This window comes from Alligator sinensis, unplaced genomic scaffold, assembly GCF_000455745.1.
Source record: "Alligator sinensis unplaced genomic scaffold, ASM45574v1 scaffold93_2, whole genome shotgun sequence".
In the NCBI taxonomy this organism is placed as follows: Eukaryota; Metazoa; Chordata; order Crocodylia; family Alligatoridae; genus Alligator; species Alligator sinensis.
In genome coordinates, this window is record NW_005841854.1 from 3,000,348 (window position 1) to 3,021,597 (window position 21,250).

At 40.9% G+C, this 21,250-nt stretch overlaps 1 protein-coding gene across 17 annotated transcripts in view; it reads left to right on the top strand.

The window, feature by feature from the left end:
- RYR2 (ryanodine receptor 2) overlaps positions 1 to 21,250 on the top strand; it is an 847,904-nt gene that overhangs the window by 399,301 nt on the left and 427,353 nt on the right. For all 17 annotated transcript variants that reach the window (XR_003095960.1, XM_025213656.1, XM_025213760.1 and 14 more), the window contains 3 exons: positions 3,158 to 3,341; positions 6,236 to 6,371; positions 18,535 to 18,630. Coding sequence is in view for 16 of the 17 variants with exons in the window: in XM_025213656.1 (XP_025069441.1) it covers positions 3,158 to 3,341; positions 6,236 to 6,371; positions 18,535 to 18,630 (416 nt within the window). In the remaining variant the exon portion in view is untranslated. The remainder of the gene's footprint in view (positions 1 to 3,157; positions 3,342 to 6,235; positions 6,372 to 18,534; positions 18,631 to 21,250) is intronic.

Here is a 21,250-nt window from a genome sequence, read left to right on the forward strand (position 1 = left end):
CTGTGCAGGGGGTCGGACTTGATCATCTGTTGAGGTCCCTTCCAACCCTAACACCTATGAATCTATGAGTGGCTCTTGAAGCCACTCTAATTAAAGCCCCCCCACCTCCTGGAGCATGTGTATAATTGCTTTAGTGTACATCTTGTCAGTCTTGCATTGTCCTTTTTCATGGACTTCAACCAACATAAAGGGGCATGATCCAAGGTGAACCTTCAACCTAACAAATAATACTGGAACATCTCTATCGCTCACTTGATGGTGAAATGTTCCTTCTCAAAGGTAGAATATGCTGTCGCAGAGCTCTGAGGTGCCCTGCTTCTAAAGAGGAGAAACTGCTATAGAAAAAGCCCTAGCAGTGAATAAGGAGCCCAGTTGTTGGTTCCCAGGGCAACTGGAGTCAGCAAACGACCCACACCTGCCAGCGGTCAGCTGACTCTAAGGGGCAGGGCCTGGCCCTTATAAACTCTAGGAGCTGAGGCCAGGGCAGTTCCCTGCCAGCAGACAGAGAGGGAGGGGGGCAGGAGCTCCTATGCCAGGATACGAGAAGAAGCCTGACTGCAGGTACAGCTTAAGCTGAGTAAAGGATGGCAGCTCTAAGATGTCTGAGCAATGTGGTTTTAGCCAGGCGGCTTTAAGTTATGTTACAGCCTAGGGGCTTGTGTTTTGCTTTGTTGTTGTTACACCGGTGATTTGGGTGAGGCTATTAGGGGTTGGAGGAGGCCTCATAGGGGACCCACAGTAGCGTGGGGACCCCAGCGTCAGTAAGGGCGTGGCGTACGGGGTGCATAGACCCCAGCCCCAGAGAGGGGGCACTATTGAGAAGCCCCAGTGCGGGCATGGTGATCCCCTGAGGAAGGGCGTAGTACTGCGGTGAACCCTGAGGAAGGACATAGCATTGCGGTAAACCCTGGAGAAGGGGGTAGCAGTGCGGTGAGTCCCAGAGAAAGTGGGTAGCAGTGTGGTGGGCCCGAGAGACAGGGCAGCTTTACCGAGAAGGCCCTGAGACAGGGCGGCTTTACCGAGAAGGCCCAGTGTGGGCACGGAGAGCCCCAGGAGAGGGGCAGCGTTCCTGAGAAGGCCCCAGAGAAGGGGGCAGCACTGAAGAAGGCCCTGAGAGAGGGCAGCAGTACTGAGGAGCCCCAGAGAAGGGGGCAGTATTATCGCAAGGGGCAGCATTGTGGAGAAGGCCCTGGAGAGAAGGGTGGTGTTATTGCAAAGTCCCCAGAGAGAGGGCGGCGCTGCAGAGGATCCCTGAGAGAGGGCAGCACTACGGAGAGGACCCCAGAGAGGGTGAGTGTATATTTGACAGACCCACGTCTATTCCAGCTGCGAGGCTTGGGGCGTCGTATAAGGGGTAGTTGGAGCCATGCATAGCCCTTAAGGCTAGGGTGTCCCTGAAGCACCCATCATAGAGTGAGAACCCATAAGGGGCCCGGGAATCCACGGGGTCTGAACCAACACCAAGAAGTGACCAAGAGGGCATAAGGCAGCTTCCCAAACTTATCTAAACATGAAAGACGTGGCGGGCGGGAATTAGAGGGGGGCCCTGGGCTGGCTTGGCCAGGAGAAAGGGGCCTGAAGGAGATCACGGCCCTCCTGTAGGACCCCGCCCGTGACACATGCTTTTTCTTTTGGGTGTAGTTTCCGGCTTATATAAGTAACGGGAAACTTCGTCCCCTCTTTCCTTTGACATAATACTGTTTTTAATGCCATATTTCATGTATCAGCCTGTACAATACATGGTTGATTGAACTCTGAGGTATAAAACACTGTGGAGTGGCATAAGGCTTCTCTGGCCTTCTGGAAGGCCTATTCTGCTTCCTGGGACCACTGCACTTTTTTAGGCGCACTAGATTGGGGGTTGAAGTTGGGGGGATGCTGGCTAGTGCACAAGTGGGGGAGGGCAGGGAAGGGGTGAGGGTCTAAAAATAGTCCTGTGCCAGGGGGTGGGTAGGAGAAGTGCAGCCCCAGGAGTGAGACCAGTGGCTGACTTTTTCCACCCCTGGGACTGCGCTGGGAACTGTACAGAAGTTTGATTCATCGATCTAACTTAGATCAATCTGACCTGAGTGCACATCAATCCAGGTCTATCTTAGACAGGGTTCTGCCATTTTTAGACTGGTCTGTGTGTGCCAAATTTCTGTACAGTTTGCACTTAAATCCATGTGACTAGCGATCTAAGTGTAAGGTCCATACCTGGGCAAACTAAGTAAGATCAGATGACCGTTTTGAATGTTATCTAACCTCTCCCTAAGCTCCATGAATGTCTGTACTTAGCCACTCTTCTGTGCGGGGAAGTAAATAGATTATGTACTATTAATTAGCACTCTACAAACAGGGTTTTCATTCTATTTATTTAAATAAAATAAGGAAATCTAGTAAAACTGTTTTATCTAAACACATAATTAAATCCTATTCAATAAGCTGCCTAGCCATGCATTGGTCTTTACAGTGAGCGTATTCTGGCTGCAGTGGAACTGCTCACATGATGGAAATTGGGTATTTTTTCAGGCATATTGGTAAAACAAGTCTTTAAAGCTACATAGAAAGTGAAGAGGTAAGTCTAATAAGATACAATCTCACTCTTGCTGAAATCGGTGGTTTTCTATGGGAGAAGGAACATGGGTGTTGTAAGTCAGTCATGTACATGTTCCACATATATTTAAATATTGAGTTATCTATTCTCATTAAAAAAACCTTTTTATTCTTCAGTTCCTATTCTTTCTATGCCTATAGAAATTAATAACTTCAGAAGTGTTTTACAGTTCTAGTTCCTCATTAGAGGGAGAAATGTGGGATGATGCGATGAGCAGGTTTACAAGTTAGTCTTCCTTTGTTTTGCCCCTTGCTTTTCTTTCATTACCCCAAATGTGGGGGAAAACCAAAGAGGGTCTTTTTTGGGTATTTCAAGTATAGTAAAAATAATACCTGTCTCCTTTACTAGCTCCTTTTTCCAGTGCCTCTGGCTTGTAGTAGGGGGAAGGAGTACTGAAAGGACAGTGACACTAACCTTGATGACAGAGGCTGTTGAAAATGCATTTAGACTCTTGGAGGGACATCACTTCTTTTTAACCTTCAGCCAGGAACCCAGATTTTCTTTTAAAATATTTAATTTTTTATAACAAATTAGTAATTTTCAAGACTTTTTTCATTTTAGGGGCCTTGATGCTCTCAGCAAGAAAGCAAAGTCTTCCACGGTTGACTTGCCTATTGAGTCAGTCAGCCTAAGCCTTCAGGACCTGATTGGCTACTTTCACCCACCTGATGAGCATTTAGAGCATGAAGACAAACAAAACAGGCTAAGAGCATTGAAAAATCGACAGAATCTCTTCCAGGAAGAGGTAATTTTTTTTTTCTTTCTCATATACTTCCAGTGATGTGTGTGTTAATAGTTTTTTTTACGAGCTTTGATTTTTCCAGTGATTTTAAGCTGGATAGCTTGGTGGATATAGTAGATATTACATGGGAAACTCCATTATTCTAAATATCTAGGCCCAGATCCTAGTCCACATTTCAGGTGTCTAAGTTCTCTTTCATAGTTCAAAAAAGTAGGCATCTCACTTCAGAATACAATCCTATTTCATCTAGGGTGATTTGTACTTGTTTCATTTTGTGAATGAGAAGCTATATATGAATCTGGATGGCAATTCTGTTTTGCCAGGAGAGGCTGGTAGCTTTCTCATTCTTTCACTGGATAGCCTTATGCACTTAGGTCATATCTGTTGCTTGCAGACATTAAAAAATAAAAGTGCTACCTGAAATAGCAGCACATTACTTCAACCTGGCACTGCAGCATTTATATAGATTGGGCACTTCAGTTGGGCTTTTTGGTGCTTTTAGCTAAAGCTGATTCAATCAGCTATTACATAGAAGTGCCAAAAAAGCCTCACTAAAGCGCCCAATCTATATAGATGCTGCAGAGCCAGGCCCAATTAAGATGCTGTCTTTTCTGGGCCTGTGCTGCACTTGTAGGTGGGAATACCTACTAACATATAGTGCAAACTATGTGTTATTAGTTCAAAGCCAAAGGCTCATGATATACCATATAGTTCATTGGGCTGGGACCTAGCAGGGTCAACAGCATTTCAAGCCATGGTGACCCCACAGCTCAGCACTGCTCAGTATGTGTGTGTACCCTGGATACCACTCCCCCCCCCCCCCCCCCCAAAAAAAAATAAAAAAAAGATCCCACTCACAATTGGAACCAGGTGTTCTTGTCATAAGTCATGGGATCCTCCAAAAATATATATGCAGATGAGGTGCAGGGCAGTTTGGACCAGCTCTACTTCATGGCAGTCAGGACCATGCTAATCATGTACAACAGGCTGAGAGAGGGGCAACAGAGGAATTCTGGGTAAACTGTTTGGGGCCCCCTTTGATGTTTGCCAGACATTTGGGCTAGGGACAGACATTACACATAAACTGGTTTAAGTGATTAGAAACTGGTTTAAATCTGTAACAGAACAGATGTTCCATGTACATAAACCAGTTCGAAAATGGCTGAAACCAGTTTGAGATAAACCTGGTTGAATGTAGTAGTATCAGACTTAACTGATTTTGGGTCAAACTGGTTTATGCAATGTCTGTCCCAGACCCTTTCCTGGTTTAAATGAGCCACCCCGCATCCTGGCATTCTCTCTGGGCTGGGCACTCTGCTCCACAGCAGAGCTGGCCCTGTCCCTCTGCTCCCTGGCTGGAGCTCTGGCAGAGACTGCAGGCATCTGCCTGGCTTCCCCCTGCTCCCCCCCCTCCACTCACCACTACCTGCTCAAGCAGCATTTACCCTCTGCCTTACACAGACCCCTCTCTGCATTAGCTAGTGTACCACATTCTGGATACAGTCTGTGCTGTGGGAGACAGGACAAAGGCAGACAGGAAAATGTCAGCTTAGGGATTTTTGGGGCTAATCCACTGGTAGCTGGTCATGTCCTTCCATTCCTTCCTTGCAAAAAGTTGTTTAAGAAGAGCTTGAACTAATGAGAGAGACTTGTTTTGTTTGATGGGCTGATAAATGCTCTGTTATCAACTCCCTGTGTAACTCCCTGCTGTGTAACTCAATACTCTGTTATTCACAATGGAGCGGGGAACCCCTTCCTAATCAGAGCAACGTGCCGGGGCCTGGTTATGCCCTCCTTCCAACATTGTGGAAGGGAGGGCTGCTGTAGCACCCCCCCCCCCCGGCTTCTAGCCTGAGCCACTGCAGACATGTGTTTGCATTTCTTCAGTCCAGAGGGGATGTCTGTACAGTTACAAACTGGTTTAGCCTAGCCAGGTTAGACTAACCTACAAACATTGAATCATTTCAGGCTCAGGCTTTTAGAATGTCTGTTCTTAGCCTTAAAGTTGGTGAAAAAACAGGAATAATTGGAAATGGGAAAGAGAGGCTCAGTTCAGCTATGGGAGTAAAGAAGAAGTAAAAATGTATTCATTGTAGTGGTTCACCATGATTTGAGAGAGAGCCAGTGCTGAGGGGAACTGAATGCAATGTGCACTACAATATATCTTATTCTGAAAGGCTTCACTAACCTATGCTTGTGCTATGTATGTTAGCCCAATATGGCCCATGCATTTTAGTTATACTCAGGGTTGGCTGTTTAATCAACTTCATAGTTAGTTTCTATTACTGAGCACATGTTGCTTTTGGCATCAGTGTAATGATAGACAACGTGTTTAGTGAGGTTTCCTTGTATGCAAATGTAAGTTGAGGGCCTTTTTCTCACATGTTGATTAGGGGGAAAAAACAGGCACTGGGCTAGCAGTCAGATTCTCTAAATTAGGACTTCATATGTTCCTTTCAAGTGTAATTCATATGTACTGTAATAATAAATTCATCAGCTCAATCCTTCTTTAAAGAATTGTGTCAAGATTCAGGCATATATTTAAGCGTATGCATGTCAGTGAAGGAATATGCAGTCTTTCATTGACACCATTCATTTGCTTAGGATTAAGATACATCCAGATACCTGAGACATATATCATATTTTGGTGTGGAACTTAGGTATTTGTTTTACTCTGAGAGTCTCATATGATTAATATATTAAGTATCAAAGCACTAATTATATTTTTCATTATTTTTTAAATAACTTTCCCTTAAAATTAGTGTTCTAGTTGCATGCATACCTTCTGGGGTTTCACATGTATTACTTCTTTGTCAACATCTTTTCCCTAGTCTTTATTGCACATTTTTGCATGTTAGGCACACCTTACTCTTTGACAATACTCCTTATCTTTCTAGGGTATGATCAACCTTGTTCTCGAATGTATTGATCGCTTACATGTTTACAGCAGTGCAGCTCACTTTGCTGATGTAGCTGGGAAGGAAGCAGGAGAGACCTGGAAATCTATTCTAAACTCTTTGTATGAGTTATTAGGTAAGACACATTGTGGGCGATGGGGATTTGCTAAGTTAAAAAACATTTTGTTGAAAAAAATATCTGAAATGAAAAAGTATTGATATTATGTAGATCCTCTGGTGTAAAAATACTTTAGTGCCATATAATGCAAGTACATAAAATAAACTCACCCTTTTAGATGGAGAATAATAGCATAACTCCCAATCTAAAGAGACTCAAAACAAATGAGTCTCGGATTCAAGAAACTGATCTTTTCCCTTCAAAGTTACTTTCATAGTTGCAGCAGTGAGAGGCCTGAGGTTTTGGAGGGAAGCCTGAAGCCTTACAAAAACTTGAGTCTTATGGCAGAAAACAGAACTCAAGTATATATGAAAAGCTGTCATTTCAGACTTTCCAATATTATGCAATCATTAAGATTTATAAGACCTTAGATGTTAAGTAGTGTAGCACTTGGTCAATAATATGGAAATTGTAGTTATGCCAATAAAAAATACATTAATTACGTATAACCTGTCTGTTAAGTACTTGGAACTTAGGAAATGTTAGAAATGAGGTCATTCATACAAAATTAATATGATCCATAAACATGATACAGCCTTACAAGATCATGCACTATTTTTCTATAGGTTCCCTGAGTCATGAATGTACAGAATTGATGGTGCTCAGTTATTGAGCAACTTTTCAAGATTGTTTTCCCTTGTTAATCGGTATGTGACCCTAAGTGTTATTTACCACAATATGGGTCGAAGACAGACCTATTGATTTCGTCATTGACTTTTTCTTAGCATTTATCACAATACTGAGCGTTTACAAATATTAATGAATGTATCCTCATGATACTGATTGGAGATGAGGGTATGAAAATAATCTGTTTTTTTTTATATATGAGACGTTGAGGCGCAGAAAGTTTCTCATACCCCTGCAGCTGTGAGACCGCAAGTGTTGTGGTATCCCAGCCTTCAGGATTTGTGAAGCACCCCAGGTGCTGGGAGTCAGCATCCCAGAAACTCCCAGGCTCTAGGGTGCATATAGGCTTCTCCAGCTGGGAACTCCAATCAGCTGACAGGTCTCCCAACCACAGGAGCCTCCAGCCACATGTTCAATTAATGGGGCAATAGGAAGCAGCTACAAAGTTACTACACATATTTTGTGGAATGACTTTGTAGCTTATTCTGCTTTTTAGCATGCCATTAATTGATTTAACATGTGGCCGGCTGATGACTTAAGGTATGATTAAATGGTTATTCATGTCCTAAGAGTAATGTGTAGACAGGGCCTTATAGAGATAAGGCTTTTATAGTTGGTTTATGATTAGGACTCCTTTTGCTTGCTTAGGTACAGGATTAAGGTACAGCTGCATTTCCCTTAATGATTATCCTTTAAACACAAAATGAAGGTGCAATTATAGTTCTCTTACTTTTTTTGTTACCTTGGTGTATTGGCTTATGATCATCTTATGATCTTCATTAACAAGGCTGCTTTGTTTTTCAGCTCATCTCAGAAATTTAACAGAAATACAAATTAGACTAAAACTGTATTTGATACACTTGGTTATACCAGTCATAACTACCTGTTAAAGCTATGGTGATAGTATGTTTGGTTTATCTAATGTACAGCCTTCTTTTATAATGTCTTCCTTCAGACCTTGTGCTATGCTTAATTTGATCTGATTGAACTATGTGTGCTAATTTCTTTCTTTCCTTTGTTGACCAGACTAGGAGTCATGCATGCAAAAATACATTCTGTGATCAATCAGAAATAAGGTTTTGGAGTCTTCTGCTTTAGCCATAGTTTGTAGATTGGCATAGATCCCTTGAAAATGATCCATGTTGGCAACAAGTGTTTATACATGTCTGTCTTACAGTATTCAACAACAATCCCCCTCATCCCCCCCATTTAATAGGAGATTGCTGTTACCTCTAACTATTATTAGTGTTTTTTAAAAAGCAGTTATCCAACACACCCTAGCCCATTTCCAGTGGCCTTGACCAACAAACTTTATTCTACTTTCCCATGCTACTGTTGATGTCTAAGATGCAAGCTTAAGCTTGTCATATTGTCAAAATTTAGGCTTATGCTAGGTCTAGAGTCTGCTCATGTCATTGTGGTGTTTCAGTTACTGACCACGTCTGAACCTACAGTGGGAATGAATGCAATGTCAATGTGTAATGACAACTGCATCATAATGTACATACACCAGGGATTGAATATAGGTTTCACAAATAACTTTTACTTGTGGAAAATCCTAACATTAGAGTACTTGACTTTGCAGCCTTTATGATGTTCTACTAAGGTTCTTTTCTTAAAATGCAAATGAAAACCTTCTGGGAACTTTGCAGTCCCTATGCCCAGTAGCCTTTCTGCAGGGGCTGCAGGGCAAGACACTTTAAAATGCAAGATCAAAGAGAGTCCTGGAGCTCTCTGCAACCCCTCATGTTGACTGCCTTGTCCTGCAACTTCCTCAGATCTAGCTGCATTTATGTTTTTTAGACATCTGTGTTCACCGGGACCCTGCAGACTCAAAGGCTCCCCAGTCCCAGGTAACTGGCATTCCTTGGCCTTTAAAACTGACGTGTACAACTCAGCTCCACATGTGGGTTTTAGATCTCCTAGCATACTAAGATAGCTTAAAATTGGCATGTGAAACTGAGCTTTTTAGATGTCCAGGTGTGCAGGGACCTTGGGATTGAAGAGAGTCTCCCAGATTCCAGGGTCCTGGCATGGGAGCCTTTGGATTTGCAGCTGCTAGGCAGGGAGAAGCAAATCACATCATGCCATTAGATAAATATCTGCCAATGCCCCTGGTCTCCCCCACTTTACGTGGGTAAATCTGGGAGTGAAATGTCATATAATGTGTAATAGCTTTACCAACATCAATTTGTGGGTGACAGCTTTTGTACTCAGGAATTATTAAGATCATCCCAAAAGAGTGCTAGTAAAACTTGTGTACCTAACTAGCACTCATTATTGTACCTCTTAAACAAAGTTACATTTACAAACACTTCTGATAGCCTCTAATATTTTTTGTTGGACTGTTTTATATCCTTTTTGACCCTTTGACTTCTGGGCTGTAGTCATTAAAGAAACAAATTGTCCAGGATGTTGGTGGTAGTAAAAAAACCTCCAAGAAGAGCAAGATAGTTTTTTGATGGGCAAAACCAACATTTTGGGGAGGAGAAGGAAACATATTTCCAGAAGAGAAGCATAAAAGTGATGTTAAATATATATATATATAAGAGAAGAAAAAGGTGGATATGTGAGGTGCAGAGGAGATTAGAGAGTAAGTATAAATCTTGGTGAGCTCTTGTGGTTCTATGGGCCCTTACAGCGTAAGTGTGGATGGTGCGGTGTCTAACATCCAGTATTACTGGTTTCATCTTAGCATTGAGGGGAGCATAAACATAGCATAGTATCATTTCTGCTTGTCCTTGTTGGTGTTGCCTAAGGCATTGATCAGCCAGGCCAGGGGATCTGTTTTCTTGACTGTAGAAACTTTTCTATGAGAATTAACTGGCTGATAGTTGTAGAACTAACCCTGTTTCCTGATTAACCCTGCTTCAGAGAATCCCTTACACAACAGTCTATTTGTTCTCTTCCAAGTAGAGATTGATTTTCACGGGTGATATTTATAGAGCACAAGGCACATGTATTTATTGCAACATCTTTTCCATTATATAACTTTTCTGGTTGCAGTATTTTCTGATGGGTAATGCCTAAGAATACTGACCATAGTCTAGTAATGGTGGATTCATTTACTCTCTTGTATTGAATAATGATGTAGTTATTCAGTAATTACATACATAATAAATAGATATAGCTCATTCTGTCTTCTTTTCACAAACCATTGTTTGCCTTTAAATATGTATGTAAATCAGAGTAAGTAGTTGATGCTGTCATAGTTCATGGCTTTTCATCATGTTATTGCTTCTGTTTGTGGCATATATATCACTCTTACAATACTGAAGAAATCTGCAAGTGTTTAGCTGAAATTGGTTTTTTACATAGGATGGAAATGAGTGCAGTTTCAGACTGAGGAATTACAGCATTTATACATTTGTCCACTGTAAATATCTAAGTAACTGTATCATGTTATCAGAGCATCACAAAATAGGAAGGTTACATGGTGGTCTTAATGGGCAACATAACAGCATATATAGGCATGTAAAAGTAAATATTCTTCATTTGATTCATTAAAAGCTATGAAAAGTTTCCAATTTTCAAAACACCTTATTTGCTGAGGGGTAGGTAGGAAAGAAAATGAAACGTGGGATAGAATAATAGAAAAACAGCTCTGGAAAAGACTTCAGGAAGTCATTTAGTCCAACCCTCCCTCACTTAAAAACTTCACAACCTCTTTTAAAGTTAGTTTTTCTTAACATCCTGCCCAAATTTTGCTGTAGTAACTTGAAGCCCTTGTGGTCAGAGAGAGCAGTTGATTATCTCTGGACTTTATACCCTGGTAGAGGTTCCAGGGAAATAAAAAGTATAATGGAAAAACAAACAGCTGCCCCAAACAAGTCATCCTCTCCTTTTTCTTCTGAGACCTACGTCAAGCTGCAATCTGGCTGAACGTCTTGTAATTGGCAAAAGGATCTTGGAGTTGTTATTGGTGCCAAAATGAACATGGGTCGACAGTGTGGGGAAGCAGTCAGGAAGGCCAACCATACCTTGTCATGCATCCACAGATGCATCTCAAGCAGGTCCAAGGAGGTGATCCTCCCCCTCTATGCAACACTGGTTAGGCTGCAGTTGGAGTACTGCGTCCAGTTCTGGATGCTGCACTTCAGGAGGGATGTGGACAGTATCAAGAGGGTTCAGAGGAAGGCCACTCGCATGATCGGGGGCAGTAGGGCAGGCCCTATGAGGAGAGGCTAAGGGACCTGAACCTGTTCAGCCTCCTCAAGAGAAGGCCGAGAGGGGATCTAGTGGCTGTTTACAAACTAGTCAGGGGGGACCAACAGGCATTGGGGAAGTCCCTGTTCCCCCGAGCGCTACCAGGAGTGACAAGAAATAAGTCACAAGCTGGCAGAGGGTAGGTTCAGGATAGATATCAGGAGGTGCTACTTCACAGTCAGGGCGGCTAGGATCTGGAACCAACTTCCAAGTGAAGTGGTGCTGGCTCCTACCCTGGGGGTCTTTAAGAGGAGGGTATATGAACACCTTGCCAGGGTCGTTTGACCCCAGTGCTCTTTCCTGCCATGGCAGGGGGTTGGACTTGATGATCTGCTCAGGTCCCTTCTGACCCTACCAACTATGAAACTATGAATGCAACTCATATACTTTGAGATAAAGGTTAAAATGACACAGGTTCCCATGAATGTCGACAAAGAAGATTTGATTTTTTTTTTACTTTAGTTTAATTTATAACTGATTCACTACCAGATAATACTGCTCAGAATGATTCTATTTGTTTTCCTTCTTTGTTATAAACTTATAAAATGCAACCTTGAATATTTAAATATCAATGTGTGGTTTTCCATCTTTACTGCTACCAGCATAAAATGGACAGACTAAAAGTTTGAAAGTTCTGAAGCAGCTGCTTCAGAAGTCAAAATGGCTACTTTTATGGCAATTGCTATTTATAATAGCTGGAATTGCTTATAATTGCTATTAGGGCTGTATGAATAATTTATGGATTTGGGATTTTAGCCTTAGTTTTGTTTCTGCTTTGACATTTAAACTAAAACAAACAATCCCTCCCCCCACCTCTGAAAATGGCATATGGACCCAAAATATAAATGCTTAGTTTTTAATTCCTGAAATGAAAAGTTGAAAAAAATTCTGGTTTAACTGGAACTTTTCATTTGATCTGCGAATAGATGGCTATGATTTTGGCACTTGTAATAGAAGCCAAGGAAATGAAAATATCTATTTGTGTGTGACAAGGAGAAGCAGTGGTTTCTTAACTCAATAGGCCAGTGGTTAGTGCACTCACTGAGGATGCGGGATGCATGGAGTCAAATTCTTCCTTTGTCTTAGAGGATTTGCTTCGTCATTCTCCAAAGCCCAGGAACACACTGTCACCAGCAGGTGTATATTTACGCCTCATCTGCCTGTCTGTGTCTTGGGCTCGAAACAGATGTCCCCTATGTGCCTCCATAAAATATTTTATGGAGGCACAAAGCCAAAGCAAACAGACATCCATGCCCTTGTCATACCAAAATTGCCCAAAATTATGGTCATTACAATAGATAGGAACAATTTTTGCCTTTTTTTTTTTTTGTTTTGTTTGTTTTTTCCAGCAGATACCTGTCTGCTTTGTAGTGGGACAGCACAGACAGCCTGGAGCTGTCTGTGCTCTCCAGCTGCCCCAGGCAGGTATTCTTGCATCTTTCAGGCATGATCCTGCAGGTACCAGGAATTCTCCTGCAGGATCAGGCCCCTGAAGCCAGGTGAATGCCTGCCTGGGTTTCCTTGCTTGTAGAGCTGCTCCCCAGGAATCTTCTGGAAGGAGAGTTGCCAGGTGCATGCGTCATGCTGCCATACCTTGACTCTTTGTCACCTGCTGAAGCAGGTCGTGTGCTAGAGCACATCCCAGCACAGCTAATTCTGCTCCAGGGACAACATCTGCTTCTATTGTCAGTAATTGCAGAACTAGCTTGTGCAAAGTGAAGCTGTATCAGCATAGGAGATTGAGAGCAATGCATCCTGGCACATTCTTTAGCAAGGGTAGGCAACCTTTTTTGGCTGTGGGCTAGAATTATCCACGTGGGGTGGGGGGAGGGAGGAGGGACAGCTGGGTGATGTGATCCAGCTTCCACTACCAGTTGTCCCCTGTAGCAACACAGGGAGAGTGCCTGCAGCTGGCACTTGTCCCTATGACCGATTTGTGAACTAGCTATGATGACATTCCACCCCAGGCAGCAATCACAAACCTCAAAGATATCTATATCCATTACTCATCTCCATGGGAATCAATGAGAGCCACTTCCACATGGTGATCCCTGGTAACGTCTCTGATGACCAGGAGCTCCCAAATCGACAAAAATGCCAAATTGCACAAAGATAAAGTTATGGGCCCCATTTTGTCATATGAAAGAAGAACTCATCTCCATTTCCGAGTAGGGAGGAAGGAGAAGAGCCTAGCTGCTTTTTGTCCAGTAGCCTAGTGGTACTTGCCAAGAAATTGTAAGACCTGAGGTTTAGGGTCCTGTGAGGGCATGTTACCAACACTTCTTATTTCCCAAGAACCTGACTTAACCCATCACTCTCCTGTGTAGTGAAGTATCCCTTCATTAACTCTTAATTTTCTTTGATTTGATTAGAAATGCCTGAAACATTTTTTTTCAAGATTTCTGAAATATTTTAAACATTTTTGAATCTGCCTAAATTAGTAAAAAATTTTAGATGCTCAAAAGTGCATTTCATAGATTTCATAGACATTAGGGCTGGACGGGATTTCGTGAGATCATTGGGTCCAGCCCCCTGCCCAAGAGGCAGGAAGTCAGCTGGGGTCAAATCACCCCGGCAAGTTAAGCATCCAAACGCTTCTTAAAGGTATCCAGAGAAGGTGTTTGCACCACCTCTAAGGGAAGTCTATTCCAGACTCTGGAGATTCAGATGGTAAAGTAGTTTTTCCTTATGTCCAGTCTAAAATGGTCTTTCAGCAGTTTGTGATTTATTTTGTTTTGGGTTAATAAATTAGTTACAGTTTGGCTTCTTTCTTAGCTGTGATTGATTGATATATGTTATAGAATACTGGAGCTGTGTATTCCATATGTATTATGATGATTTGGTGCTTTAAAGAGCGTGATTGACCCAGACTGCATCTATCCTTGTTCTGAGCAAGGCTGGTCATTCAGCTGTGAGGGGCAAACTGATTAGGGCCCACTTCCAGCTGGATCATTTAAGAGAACTCCCCCCCCCAAAAAGGAGAGGGTGTATGGGGAGGAGCAGCAAAGGAACAGTGAACAGTAAAACTGCAAAAGGTAACAAGTATGGAGCCAACCCTAGGAGGCTTTCTGTCCTTCTCATCTGGATGAGGAAGAAGTTTGTGGGATTTTGGTTTTAGACTGTAGTTCTTTCTCTAAGAATAAATTTGGCGAAATAAAACTGAAAAGAACTAGGGAGTGGGTGCTTGTCGTTTATGTAGGTTGGAGATTGGGACAGTAGTCCACAATGTGCAGAAGATGGTTATTTGATAACATACACACACGTATGTGAATATTCATAGATATATATGTACTGATAGACATTGTGACACAGCCTTACCGTGTTATTACATCCTAGATTTTCCACAGGGCACCTGTCTCAGTTCACTGTGATAGGTTGGGAAAGGAGCAGCTGTTCAATATTTATTCTCTTCTGAGTTCGGCACTAGGATCCTCTTCTTGGCTCCTGGCACTGAATGGGGACTTTTATAACTATTTGGCAGCCACAATTAAGAAAATAGATGAGTTTCACTATTTTACTGAATTATCACTGTAACATATTGAGGTATCAAACTATTATTGCCTCTATTTTACAGGCAAAGACTTGAGGCATGCTGAAATCAAATGACATCCAATATCACATAGAAATTTTAAGGCAGACTCAGATAAAGACCCCAGGCCTCATAAGTTCCACTTCATGACTTAACCACAGGGCAGTCCTTCTCCTCCAGCAGACTTCTATCTTATCTAATTGACTACTTTGTACAACTCCTGAAGTGAAAAAAGAAAGTATTTTGGATTCTTTTTTCCGTGATCAATTCATTCTGGTGCATAGTTTTTTCCCCCCCTACTTTCACCCACATAGTTTTCATGGGGTCATTTGGTGCACTAGATGAGGTGTACCACCTTCTGGGATGGACATGTGTAGAATCCATGGATTCTGATGGTTTCATTGTGTGGGGGGCATAGCTTCTGAAGGCTATCTGGTAGCTAGTAGAGGGAAAGGGGAATATTTCTCTTAAGGTCTGGTCTTTTTTTGAGTGTGGGCTGTAATTGTTTGATGATCCTTATTATTGGTTCACGTGTGGAACAGTAGGTGACAACCAAGAATTTATGGTCAGTGGGGTTTTTTGTCTTGTAGTAAATTGCTTCAGGGTAACTGGGTGGCTCTTTAAAGATACTGCTTCTCTGCTGGAGTGTCATTGCTGGGTAAAGGCAGTGTTCAGTTCAGAGGAGGGTGTCTAAATATTCTTCTAAGAGATAGTCAGGTGCTCCATTACCAGTATATAGATTGCAGCTTTCTTTCTGTGTTTGGGATGATTGCTGGCTTTGTGGTCCATGAGGTTTTTTTTTATTCTGTGTTTTATAGGGTGCCATCCCAGATGTAGGTCATGGTATCTAGAAAATTTATTAGTGAAGAAGTAAGTACTACAGACAGAATTTGATTGAAGGGGTTGTTGTTGTTAAACCTGTGGTAGAAGTCAATAAACAAGTCCAGGTGATCAGTTCCTATGATACACATATCATTTCTATCTTCCAGGTATACTTTTATCTTGGTGGTGCAGTTTTCTAAAATTCTTCCTCCAGGTGGTTCAATAAGTGATTGACATATTGCGTGAGGGAGGGAGGGAATCATTTGAAGGAAGTGTTGGCTATTGAGTGTGATGTTGTTGTGGGTGAGGATGAAGTGCATATGCTGTGCATTTGTACATATGTTGTGGTTTCAAATCTGAGTGTAGTCCATGTTCTTGTGGGTAGTTTAGGCAGGCAGCTGTGCCTTTATGATGTGGGATATTACTGTAGATGCTGATGATATCCATACTTGCAAGTATTACTTTATCCCTGCTAAATGCTCTGTACTCAGTGGGTGATAACAACTCTCTTAAATGGTCTTGCTCTTGCACTTGTCAGGTTATCCTTTCTACTGCATGCATCCTATCTATTAGTTATCTGATATCATACCCTGTTTTGAGTATATCTTGTATCCTGGAGTTTTACACAAGTCTTTGTTCTACCTGCTGGTTAGCTGTGCTGTGTCTGCTTTTTTCTTTCAGAGACCAGGGGTACAGTGGTATCCCAAAGCTTGTCTGTGTCCCTCCCGGCTATACAGTTGGTCCCATAAAAGATATCATCATAACAATCTGCAATGTATTTATCCTCACAAAATCCCTGTGTAGCTGAGAAACATTATGGTCCCCATTTTTTATAAACAGGGAGAGAGAGAAAGATAATATAGATACCTAAGAGAGAGGTTTTTTTTTTCCTAAAGTGTTTCCATCCTGAGCAGCAGTTATCATTTTCCCATTGTGTAAGCATCTAAAAAACAGGAATTAATTTACACTGAAGAATTTGTTTATCCGTAAGTAGCATGTTGAATACAAAAATTAAATGTGTAGTAGAGATACTTGACTAACTCCTTAAAATATGGCCACACAATTCTTTGGTACTAAGACCGACCCATTAAATAACATATAATATGCAAGGGATTTGTCTTCTGGGTGGAAGATGCAATCTCATGTTTTAAGAAATTCTGTAACATTAGAGATGCTTCTCTTCTGCATCTTTGTTTTAAGTGCTGGCTTATGTACCTTTTTTATTACTGCCAAAACAGTCCCCAAGCCTGTCTCTATGCTTCTTGATCAGTTGTGCTGTTTACCTGACCTGCAGTAAAATTATCAACAGATTCAGTGGACTGCTTATAAATGAGGGTTTAGTAGGCCCATTATTTTTTACAGTGAGTTTGTTACATGATAATAAAGAAACATAGATTGCCTACAGACCATTAGGTATTTGGTTTCTTTTTTTCCCCATGCCACCAGATAGCTTGGTGGTATACTGGCTTTTAACCTCTGCAGACTTAGCTTTACATCATACTGAGGTCACAAGCCTGGAAGACAAAACATAGTTCTTAATGTAAACAAATTAACATAAACAATCCTAAAGCAATATAACGTGATTAATAAGCACAACAGTAAAGCTTAGGACTTCTTGTCTGTAACTGCCAAAGTGCTTAGAAACATGTGCAAGCAGCTGAGAAACGGGGATGATTCAGTAACCTTCCAACATCATACAGTGAACTAATGGCAGATCTACATCCAAATGCAGGTCTCCTCAGCCAGTTGACCATACTGCCTCTCGGCATGCTCAATAATTTCTTCTGTACAAAATAGGTAAGGTGGTTTCAGGTGAAGAATCATGCATTGGCAGACTTGTATAGGGAAGCTGGCACAAGGACAGGAATTGGTACTGTTCCACGCACTGGAGGGAAATGTTCATCCCTGACACTCTTTTTAGGTAGAAAAAATGGTTCTTTTGTGAGTGCTGTACAAATACATATTTGCTACTGGTATGTGTGTGTGTCTAATGCACTTGAGTCAGAAGCTTTTTGTCAATAAAACCCATTGGCAATGCATACAGTGTGAGTGTCCTTCTGCTTTCAACTAAAGGCAGGGCTTCTACAACCTCCTTCTGTTCCTTCTCACTGCCTTGTCCAAAAGCCTAACTATCATTTCCTGAACATTAAATTGTGTATTCTGTTGATTGTACCAGTTCAAGGTAAATTTTAGTCACCCTGTATGTTTGTGTTCTCATCCACCCTTCCCAGTCTCTCCTATCAGTACGTATCAGTAGAGCAGCAAGGCACCAGGGAAATTTGTATGACAATAGCAGCGGACTTATACTTTATGATGTTGAAACAGAGTCTTGATATTTAAGAATGCATCTATGGAAGCAATCATTAGCTGTACATCAGGGATTTTAAACCTTTTTTAAGGAGTGTACCCCTTCTGGATACACTTCTGGCAGAGCAGGGAGTGGGGGGGAGGGCGGGGGGTTTGCACACAGCGGCGGGGCTGGGTGGTGGTGGCAGCTGCATGCAAGCTCCCCCACCGCTGTATGCAAGCTCCCCCATCACTGCATCTGGCCAGCTGGCTGAGTGGCAGCTGTGCGGCCAACAGAGGGGACCTGCTGCCCTCTTCTTCCCGGCCCTGGTCCTGGGAGGCGGCGGTGCAGAGTGGTAGATGGTGGTGCTCTGTCCCCACCCACCCATGTGTACCCCCTAGTGCTTTTCTAAGTACCCCCAGGGGTATGCGTACTCCCGGTTGACAACTCCTGCTCTAGATAAAGTGAAATACTTAAAATGAAGTTTAATTTGATGGCACTGGAATCCAACAAACTTTACTTCAATAGAGATAATTGCATCCAGTTGATTGACTGGGTCATGGTTCACCCCATAATTCATAAAACTGTTAATTGATCTAGGTAATCTAATAATTATGATTCCTTTTTTCTGTTTTTTCTTTTTATACTAGCGGCTCTGATTAGAGGGAATCGCAAGAACTGTGCTCAATTTTCTGGTTCTCTTGACTGGTTGATCAGCAGATTAGAAAGACTAGAAGCCTCCTCTGGTATGTTCCTCAGTAATCTATTCACTTGTTTTTGCCAGTTTTTTTTCTTATGCAGAATTGACAAAGTGTTTATTTAATCATATTATTTTGAAGATTTTTATCTTTTCCCTTGAGTAGGGTCATGTGTGCTTATAAGAGGATGGGTTGACGTCATGAAACTCATATTTCTACCCATCACAGTGTTATCCTTTGATCAACATTGGAATTCAGTGTTTCTTTTTGAGTCTCTCTGATTTGGTATTTAATGTGGACTAAAAATAAACATCTGAGCCTTGTCATCTGGTTATATTATCATTGCCATTCTGCAATACGAGCAAACAAGATCTAAATCTAAAGTGTTACTTTTCCATTTGCATTTCTTTTTAAGATGCCCTTTTCACCATCTAAATCTCCAGTGCTAGTACCTAACCCTTCCTTTCAAAATCTGCATTTGTTCTAGAAATTCAGTCAAACTAAAGATAATAGTAGATGCCTTATATTTATACTGTGTATCTCTCTTAAATAATTGTGGTGGTCTTTTAAGTATGTTCATTCTCTCTGTGTTAGTGCAGTAAACGTGCACACACGTAACTATATAACATTTAACAAATTATATACATTATAGTTGGAGTCAAAATATACCCATTGCTCCTGTGAAAAATGCTTCTGTTACTTCTAATAAATATAGCTCATCTAAAAGATTGCCTTTTTGTTATCAGTTGCCTTCTGTCTCTGTCTTGAAAGAATGCATTGGGTTAGTTGTGATATGGAGAAGAGTGCCACCTTCTGAGTCATTAATGCACTTCTTATAATATTTGAATTTTCCTTGTAGATTTCCTATCTAGTGACTGATTTAGTTTCACTTAGCCAGGAAAGAAGATTTTCTAAAGGCTTAAAGAATTCTCACATTTCTCACATGATTATAAAACCTTTGTTATTGTACTGACTCAGATTAGAGGCATTCCCAAGGTTTATAGACTTCAAATCACTCATCCAACAACTCAAAGACACTGGTGAATTTATATCACTGCAGAAAGTTATACAGAAATCACTATCTTTATGTGTAAAGATTTTTCCGTTGAGCTATATGGAAAGTAGCTTTCTTATGAAAAGACACTCTCAGTTATATACAAACTACTTCAAAATGCTTTGGCACATGAATAGCTTCTAATCAGCATGATATGACAGCAAACCTCTGTTTTTAAAGTAGCACTTGTAGTGTATGATACTTTCAGAAGTTGTATGTTGTTTTCCAGGATAACATGCACATTAAATGTAAGGCTGTCAGATGGCTCAAACTATTGGATCCCCATTTTTGTGTCAAAAAGCATTCATTTTTCAATCTTTTGACTTTGAATATTGGGATAGTTATTTCTGTCAGCATATTTAAAGTCAAATGAAGTCTTATTTTAAATTTGATGTTGAGTTCTTGTTTTGATATTTTAATTATTTTTTCATATCCTCAAAATATCTTGGTCTTGGTTTGCATATTTTACATGGACTTAAACAATATGTGTAGAAGTTTTCCCAGGTAAGTAATTTGTTTCCATTGATATGGGTAGCTTGATATAAGCTAAAGTAAATATTACAAGGTAAGTATTTTATAAGTTTAATATGCCCTGGGAATATGGGGACCACTTTAAAAGATACATATTTCACTTGCAAAATGTGGCTCCCACTGATTTTTTTTAAAAAAATAGGATTCGCTTATTATCAAGCTACGGTTTTTAAAAGTTTGATAGAAAAATGTCTCGTTTGTTGCCGGTTTCTACCTTGTTCAGTTTGATTCAGTAGATGGATGATAGACAAATACCATATTAAGATTTTTTTTGTGCAATGTATCCTATGTCAGTGGTCAGAAGTGAGTTTGTTGATTTAGGAACTGATGATTTAAGTTCTCTTTTAAGTTGCTGCTGTAAAAACTGATTTTTGTTTTAAATATAAATTTTTAAATTTTGCTGCTGCTTACCCTGATAATGTGCTGGGATGACTTTTTTCCTGGTAGCTGGGTGGTAGCATCCGGGGACTGGGATTTTGGGAGGAGTCACTAAGTCCATTTAAGATAAAGTTTTGACTGTTTTCCATGGATGGTTTTCATATTGACAGCCACAATATTCAACTGAAATGCTTTGCTTATATGACAAAATAAATACAAAATACTATAACCTTTCTATTTCACTTGTAGTTTTATCCATGGTGCACTGGTTTAGATAAAACTATTTATCATAAGAAAATAATATATACCTTAATATCCACTTTCTTTATGGTAATTTATTTCACACTTTTAGTTGTGCGCAAGCCTACTTCCATGTGCAAAATGGAACAAAATATGTTTGATCTGAGATAATGAGTTCTTTAATGAATAACTTAAAAGAATCAGGTGAACTAGGGAAGCTATATTAGAAGTAATCAGTGTAATAGGTCTTTGTCTTTTCTTATAACACTTTTTTGCGTGCACTAGTCTATTAAATTATCTCACAAATAGGAGCACAGAGTTTAATTTAAATATCTCTTCTCCCTGACAAAGGTGTTTGATGTGCTTATTTCAACTCCCTTAATTAAGAAAGGGATAAAACGGATAAAAACAAATCGAAAAAGATATACACATGGAGTGCTTTTTTACCTTGAAACTTCTGATTTT